Consider the following 9,240-nt stretch of genomic DNA (forward strand, 5'->3'; position numbering starts at 1 on the left):
GGTCGGTCACTTTGCTGACTTTGCTGTAGGCCTAATTATAACGTGCCACGTGTTTGGGAACCGTAGTTTCCTTTTTAATAATGTTTTCTTTTTAGTGTTTTCACCCATTTTAGGCCTTGTGATTTTGAGTCATCCTGATCGTTGATCTCAATAATTCGAGTTCTGCGAGTTAAATTTTTTTTTTTCTAACTATGATCAATTTCAATTGAAAAAGTTATGTACAATTCTCACATCATCTCCACTAGGCATGGGCATTTTGCCCGGACCCGAGGACCCGATCCCCGAAAATACCCGACCCGGAACCGACCCGAAAAATTATAAATACTCATATGTGTCTTTTTATTCTGGACTCGCGGGTCTTGGATAAAACCCGGATCCGATCCGAGACCCGATCGGATACCCGAAATACCCGAGATTTATTTTATATATTAGGTATATTTGGATGATTGGGTATATTTTTGGTATTTCTAATCTTTTTTAAGTTTTAGGTTCATATTTTCGGGTATAATTTCAAATTTTGAGTGTAATTTTAGATTTTCAGAAAATATAATTTGGGTATTCAGATATTTTTTGAGTTTTCAGGTCTGATTTTAGGTAAATATTCGTGTACTTTTACGGTTTTTTGGGTATTTTTCGAGTTTTCGGGTCTAGTTTGGGTATTTCGAGTTTTTTGGGGTTTTATATACCCGAACCAACCCGGATCTGAACAATACCCGAATATTATATATGTTTTACGGATACTAAAATTCTAGACCCGAGCCGATCCGGACACGACAAGACCCGACCCGGAACCGACCCGAAAATTATAAATACCCATATGGGTCTAATTTCCGAAGATCCGAAAGACCCGGACCCGACAAGACCCGGTCCAAACCCGACCCGAAGACCCGGATACCCAGGCCTAATCTCCACCACTTATATTTTCTCATTTTCCTACTATTTGAAACTTTCGTCCTCACTTAACACGGTGTGTTGTTTTGTACTCCTCCACATGAATAATCTCCTTTTTTTTGTAAAATGTAGATGTTTTCTTTTTCAGTTCTTATTACGTTGAAAATAACAAATCGATGAAAATAATATTAGTCAAACATAGTCTAAAGTTTTAGGCAGCTGATCAAGAAATTTGTCAAATCAAGATTGTTAATAAACCTTAAGAGAGAGATAGCAAGCAAGGGGAACATCATCGTAGTCAGCAATGATAGATTAATTTGCTCGAGATTTTGGTGGAATATATCTTTGAAACGGGTTAAGCTGTATCAATGCATTTACAAATAATGGAAAGCTTCTGAACTCCCCAATTTGTATTAGCTAATTAATCAAAGGCGAGAGAACGTTAAAAGTGGGCAACGGTTTTGAGTGCTTCACGATTGGGTTCGATTACGACCGGTCTAGAGACGGCAACCTTGGACTTCACGTGACCAATCAAAACTTTCATTTAAATAATATATACTCACTCTTAGCGCTAGACGTTGTTGTTTAGAGAGTAGAACTGTATTGACACATATCCATGATCATCACTAAATTTGTGTCAGTTGGACGGATGGATGATGATCAGATGATGTGATGATCATCAAAACCTATAAGTATATTCAAAGCAATAGTAGATTCTAGCTGTGAGAGCTTAAGTAGATAGATCATTATTTAGTGCGTGAAACGTAAAGAAAGGAGAAATCTATTTAGAATAAACCATGCAATAAATTGTTTCTGAGCGATATGAATAGAAAACAGAGCTGCACAAAGTGGCTATACCCTCAAAATTACATCTCTGATTTTCATTATGTACATTTATAGAGAATCTAGCTTACTCAAAATCCTAACTCCATGGGCTAATGAGCTTCTCGTGAGACAATAGTGAGCAATTGAGCATGTCATGTCTTATGTGACCGACAATAGTGAGCATATTTTCGTCCCACGCGGCCACGTCACGATGCGAAGCGACGAACATAAGTTTTCCCGAAAATATTTCCGCAGATAATGTTTTGACTTATAAACCGATTTATATAACACCACCTATAATCTACATTTTCTTGTTCAGTTTTGCTGGCAATCTATTTTATTGTTCACCTCTCTTCAATTTTTTCTTGAATACATTATAACTATTTGTTATGCACAACCAATCAGCATTTTAATATTTTATTTTCAGTATTCAATCATACCAAATAGGATTATTTGACTCACCTTCTACGAAGTTGTGAGGTTCATTCGTCAGGATGATTTCATCGCTATTATACTAACAAGAAAAGGACAGAAAACATATCCCCTTCTTATTAATCAAGAAGCATTTTTAAAGAGTAACCTTAAATGTGTAAGTTATTTACATGAGTGCCATGCTGACGTGTCAGCACCATATTTATTCTCAGCCCATATATAAAATCACCCTTGATTCACTAGAGAAATTACAAAGAAATGCCATTGTGGTACCACTCGAATTTCCTCATATACATTATAGTTCAAAATGAATAATTGGACAATTTCGTGTAAAAAGGAAAGTCAAAGATATGTCCGATTTCATCATTTCATGTTTAAGGAAAGTCAAAGATCATTACTATTTCTCTTAATTATATTTCCCATTAACTCATTCCATGATTTCCTTTTCTATCAAAATATATTGCCATATATAAGGTTACCATAGATCATTGCCATATAATATATTACGCAATTATGTAGTATAATGTAAAATCTAATATTTGTTTTTTTTTTTTCAATGCAAGATGTATCAGAAGCCATTTTATTAAAAGTAAACTAAACATTTTTTATAATGTATCAGAAGCCATATAATGTATCAGAAGCCATTTTATTATAACCGTAAATAATAGAACAAAAATTGTAAATTTTAAACTAATTTAGTATGTTATTTAATATAACCATAATTTATGCCAAATCCTCCACAGAAATGGTTATCATTTTATAATGTATTACGCAATTATGTAGTATAATGTAAAATCTAATATATTTTTTTTCAATGCAAGATGTATCAGAAGCCATTTTATCCTCCTATATATTAAAAGAGAAGTACATTTGACACATGGCGCTCATACAGAGCTTCTCACGAAAAATCTAGCGATTCTATTGGTCGAATTTTTGTATTTTTCTTTTTGATTTATTTTGTAATCGAGCTACTAATTGGAAAGTCACATTAATTGTTAATCGCACTAATTATTTCTTGCGCTAGAATCTTAATAAATGTCGACCATTAATCATAACTTGCAGAACAATTTTAATAAATGTCGACTAATTATTAAATGTCTTAATGGCATAATACGTTTTATATCTAATTAGGAAACTTATTATTATTAACATACCTTATTTATACTGATTACTTGCGCAAGTCTCGCATCATATAATATGCATAATCGTTTTTAACACTACAAATTTAATATGTTTCCTTTAATCAAACGTAATTTAATTTACATACCTTAGTATAACCAATTACTTTCACAAATCTAGCAAGTAATATTCTTGGCGTCATTAATGCTTTTCACCATCACTTTATATATATAGAGTTCAATGTCGAGTTCAAGCAACACAACCATTCTTTAGTCTCACGCATCTATTGTTTAAGCTTTTTTTATGTTTTTGATCGTTCTAATTTAAATTATATTTTGTGATCCTGAGCAGGTTTATGATCCAAGGGATGATAATCAATACTTAGCTCACAGACGAACATCATTACTGGTAATTTATTCGAGACTTTTCTTCTCCAATTATTTTGTTCTCTTGCTCTCCACATTGTCTCTCTATCAATCTTTGAGACGAAAAGGTTTTTTTTGTCACCAAAAAGACCACAAAACTTCCTCCATCCATTCATGATGCATCTCATCGGATTTGTTCTATCAACTATACAATTTTGTTTTTGTTTCGGGATTGTATACATCTTCAAATCTTTTTGTTATAATCAATGTCACTAAATTTGGTGAAACTGATCTTGCAGAGCTGGAGTCTTGGATTTGAGTCTAAGTTTTGGGGCTGAATCTATATGTATTTTATGATATATTTTTTCTTTGTTTTCTTATATGCAGAATTACAATAAACACCATCATTGACGTTTCGTCACAATTCATTGTTGGAACCTCATGAATGTAATTTCTTTTTTGTTGATTTTTTGTAGTTTATTTTTTGATTTATTGGTTCTATTGGTTGATTTTTTTGTTGATTTTTTGTAATAACCTCATCAATCAACTTCATGAATGTAATAACCTCATCAACCAAGCGATTCTATTGGCTGATTTTTTGTAATTTCTTTTTTGATTTATTTTTCTAATAAAGCTACTAATCAGAAAGTTACATTAATTGTTAATCTCATTAATCATAACTTGCGCAAAAATCTTAATAAATGTCGACATTTAAATTAATTCCTAATCTCATTAATCATAACTTGCGCAAGACTATTAATAAATGTCGACCATTTATTAAATGTATTAATGGCATAATATGTGTAATATTATAACTTTCTCCCAAAAACATTTTTATTATGTTTATATTATTAATAAGAACTTGATAATATTAATTAAATTCACTCATTCACTATACATATATATATATAGTATAAAAATGAGTCAAATGAAGGCAAAACAATCAAATATATAATTATAAAAATACCAATCATTTTCCAATGAAAATGTAATATCATATATGTGTTATTACTTTTAGAAATTATTATATTTTATGTTTTAAGCATAATTCTCTTAATCTTATTAGTTGATTTTTTTTAATCATCGACTTAGTATAAAAGAAAATTAACAAATGTATTAATTAGTTTCCTTATTACAAATACGGTATCAAAGTTTTTATGAGAATACAAATATAATAATTACCTTATTATGTATTACTTGCTCATGAATATTAATTAATTGTCTGAATCAAAGAAACGTGATAAGTTTCCTTATTACAAATACGGTAAACCATACACTCTTAATATCATATTGATTACATTGCTTATTGCACAAGTTAATATGAGAACATATTAGGTAGTTTGTTTTTTATTAACTTACCTTCCTAATATTAATTACTTGCGCAAGTTAAAATCATCTCATATGTATATCAATTTATGACAATAAAAATATAAAATCTTTCCTTAAAAGATATCAATGTTTATTATATGAATATTATCTTGGCGTCATTAATATGAGAACATTCACTTTGTATCTATGGCCCTTCAAACGTTTAGTGAAAAAGATGAGGCTGAGTGTGGAAATTAATTTTAATTTAACTTCAAATTTTCTAGAGAAAATAAATGTTTATAGCTCTTTGAATTATTTTAGAATTTAAACCGGATCAACATAGAAAACTGATCTTTATATATTAAAATTTAAAGTTTTAAATTTGATCATAGAAAATAGTGATATCATTGTTAAGAGACATTGATGATCCTAGGCTCGATGAACTCTTAGTAGAAATAAATGAGGCTGAGTGTGAAAATTAATTTTAATTTAATATCATATTTTTTATACAAAATTAATTTTTACAGCTCCTTGAATGATCTCAGATTTTGATATGGGTGACGGAGAAAGTGATCTTTATATAAGAAAATTCAAAGCTTAAAATTTGATAGGAGAAAATAGTGTTATAATTATGAAAAGATGTCTATGATCCGAGGCTCAATGGACTCTTATAAAAAAAACTGCAAACATGATGCGACCATCCTCATGCGAGAGAGACATTGAAAAACAAATTTAGTTTTCAGATCTCTTAAACTAATTGAGCATAGTTTTGAGTATATACACGATAAAGGAAAAAATATTTCTCTGATGATTTTGTGGCATTTTTAAAGCATCATATTTATATATTTTTCTCTAAATTTGTTTTTTTTCTAAAATATGTCAACATTTTTGACTTGGGGGGGGGGGGGGGGGGAGGGAGAGTGGGAGAGAAATTAGATATTGAAGAACAAATTTGGTTTTATATCTTTGGTTTGAGTGATTTTAAAAATTAATGAATGTAGTTTATGTATATGTTCGCAATAAAAAAATATTATTTAATGATTTTGTGTTATTTATTGAGAGAGAGAGAGAGTGAGAGAGAGAGAGAGATTAGATTTTTTATTACTTAAAGAGTTGGGTCAAGTGTGCTTCTAATAATGGCTGACATCGACTTGGTCTGAGCTGATTCGGGGATTTTGGGTATACCCAAGGGTTTACAGTTTAGTGTTTAGGATTTATCCAATGGTTTATGGTATATCCAAGAATTTAGAGTTTAGTGTTTAGAATTTTACCCAAGGGTTTAAGCTTTGTCCAAAGGTTTAGGGTATAGTGTTTAGTGTTTATGATTTACTCTTTTGTGACGGTTTTAAAATTGTTAAAAAATTCATCTTTTGGCACCTACTAATATTTTTTCATTTATTTTAAAAACTCAACACAAATTATTATAAAAAAAACTGCAAACATGATGCGACCATCCTCATGCGAGAGAGACATTGAAAAACAAATTTAGTTTTCAGATCTCTTAAACTAATTGAGCATAGTTTTGAGTATATACACGATAAAGGAAAAATATTTCTCTGATGATTTTGTGGCATTTTTAAAGCATCATATTTATATATTTTTCTCTAAATTTGTTTTTTTCTAAAATATGTCAACATTTTTGACTTGGGAGGGGGGGGGGGGGAGGGAGAGTGGGAGAGAAATTAGATATTGAAGAACAAATTTGGTTTTATATCTTTGGTTTGAGTGATTTTAAAAATTAATGAATGTAGTTTATGTATATGTTCACAATAAAAAAAATATTATTTAACGATTTTGTGTTATTTTATTGAGAGAGAGAGAGAGAGAGAGAGAGAGAGTAGATTTTTATTACTTAAAGAGTTGGGTCAAGTGTGCTTCTAATAATGGGCTGATTTCGACTTGGTCTGAGCTGATTCGGGGATTTTGGGTATACCCAAGGGTTTACAGTTTAGTGTTTAGGATTTATCCAATGGTTTATGGTATATCCAAGAATTTAGAGTTTAGTGTTTAGAATTTTACCCAAGGGTTTAAACTTTGTCCAAGGGTTTAGGGTATAGTGTTTAGTGTTTATGATTTACTCTTTTGTGATGGGTTTAAAATTGTTAAAAAATTCATCTTTTGGCACCTACTAATATTTTTCATTTATTTTAAAAATCAACACAAATTATATTATTTTATTTATTATCTTTAAAAAAAGTTGTATATTATTTGGCAAACTATGATTAGTTGGTAATCACCCAAGAAATATTCATGATAAAATATTAAACTAGGAAATATTCATATATAAATCAAAATTGTGGTAGTTAAAAGACAATCGGTGAATTAAAAGAATGTTTATATTTTTATATTTTTCAAAAAAAAGGTTTACGATGAGGGGGAGAGAGAGAGAGATTTAGTGTTTTTAGTATACCCAAGGATTTACAGTTTAGTGTTTCGGATTTACCCAAGGGTTTAGGGTATATCCAAGAATTTAGGGTTTAGTGTTTGGATTTTTACCCAAGGGTGTAAGCTTTGTCCAAGGGTTTAGGGTATAGTGTTTAAAATTAAAATAAAATTTTAGAAACCAATCTCACCCTGCGCAAGGCGCAGGTCCTACCTAGTTACATATATAATGATAACACGGTGTTAGTTGAACCCACGAAATACTAAACTAAAGAGGAGCAGCCATATATTCCAACGTTCTATTATTAGAAAGGCTCAAAAGCAGGGCCGTCTTTTAGCACGTGCAAGTGGAGCGGTCGAACAGGGTCCAAAATTTTAGAGGGTCCATAATTTTTTTGTTTACTAATAGTTATAAATTTAAAATCATATTTTTATAAAAAAATCAGAATGACTATATTTTAATTTAGTTCTCGTATTCATAACCAATAAATGTAAATTACAATTTTTTATTTTGTTTATATAACCAACTAAAAGACAATAAATTAGGAAATACCTAGTATTTATATCAATTATATATTTTGGAAAGTAATAAATAGTTGTTGATGTTTGTTATAATATTCAATGGTAGTATAAAAGTTAATATTCTAATTGTTTATGTTGAGGAAACAATTATCAATTAGTGATTATAAATACGTAGAACAAAATATATTTTTTCACCATTTTTAATTAAAAATAGCAAACACGAAGAAAAATAAAGCTAGCATACAACTTCTTTTTACAAGAAAAAAGATTGACTTGTCTAATCAAGAGTATATAGCTTACTATCCAGATTTTGTTTACTCTATTATATTTATAGATTATGATTTCTGATTGTGGATATAATAAACGTAAAAACTGAAAAAATTAGAAAATGTAAATCTGATGATTTGATCGATGATTTTGCATTGAAAAATACTAAATAATCAAGTTTAATGATTTGATCAATGATTTTGCATTAATAACAAAAAAAAATTGGTGTTATTTAGATAGTTAAATAATTAAATTAATGTATTTATATATTATAATATTATTTTATAAAAAAAATCAAATTTTTTAGATTATTAAAAAAAGTTTTTTTTTTTGAACCGGGTCCGTGAAAAGTTTGAGACGGCCCTGCTCAAAAGTGTCTTTATTCATCATGGTTTATTCGTACCAAATTGACTACTCCACTGTCTAGCTCCAAAGGCTTGACTTGCTCGTCTCTAACTCGCTAGCTAAAGACACTATATATACGGACAAGGCACGTTTATGAGCAAGCAAGGCACCAAGTTGAAATCCCATTCCTCTACATCCTCTCTCATTCTTCAATCACCAAACTATAATTTTCCGAAAATGCAGGTTTGTTTTACTTAATTTTTCAGAATGGTTCATTTCAACAGGCTTTTACCCGTCATAGAAAGCCTGCTGAATATAATCCATAATCTATAATTATAGAAATATAATAAAATTTATCGCTCAAATAATCTTTGCAGGAAAAAGTTGTATTTAAGTTGGATGTGTTTGACGAAAGAATAAAACAGAGAGCTATGAAAGTCGTATGTGAGTTTCCAGGTATAATCAACATGTATAAATCAAATGGCAAGACATCCGGTTATATAGAAACATAAGCAGGGCCGGCCCAGAGGGGAAGCCACCCAAGCCAAAGATTGGGGCATCCAAATTAATGGAGCATATTTCTTTAAAAAAAAATTATTAGTATATGATAAATATATAAATTTTGTAGGTTCTTTTATTAAAATATTATTTATTAGGCATTTTTATTAGAATAAGATTTGTTAGACTTTATATCCAAATTAATGGGCCATATTTTTCCAAAAAAATTATTAGTATTGATAAATAAATAAATTTTACGGGTTTTTTTGTTAAAATATTATTTATT

General features: G+C 29.8%; 1 protein-coding gene across 1 annotated transcript in view; it reads left to right on the top strand.

The window, feature by feature from the left end:
- The first annotated feature begins 8,693 nt into the window (after positions 1–8,693).
- LOC130510092 (heavy metal-associated isoprenylated plant protein 10-like) overlaps positions 8,694–9,240 on the top strand; it is a 3,883-nt gene continuing 3,336 nt past the window's right edge. Inside the window, exons 1-2 of the mRNA XM_057006433.1 lie at positions 8,694–8,699; positions 8,834–8,912. Coding sequence (XP_056862413.1) covers positions 8,694–8,699; positions 8,834–8,912 — 85 coding nt within the window. The remainder of the gene's footprint in view (positions 8,700–8,833; positions 8,913–9,240) is intronic.

The sequence above is a fragment of the Raphanus sativus genome, chromosome 3 (genome assembly GCF_000801105.2).
Source record: "Raphanus sativus cultivar WK10039 chromosome 3, ASM80110v3, whole genome shotgun sequence".
NCBI lineage: Eukaryota > Viridiplantae > Streptophyta > Magnoliopsida > Brassicales > Brassicaceae > Raphanus > Raphanus sativus.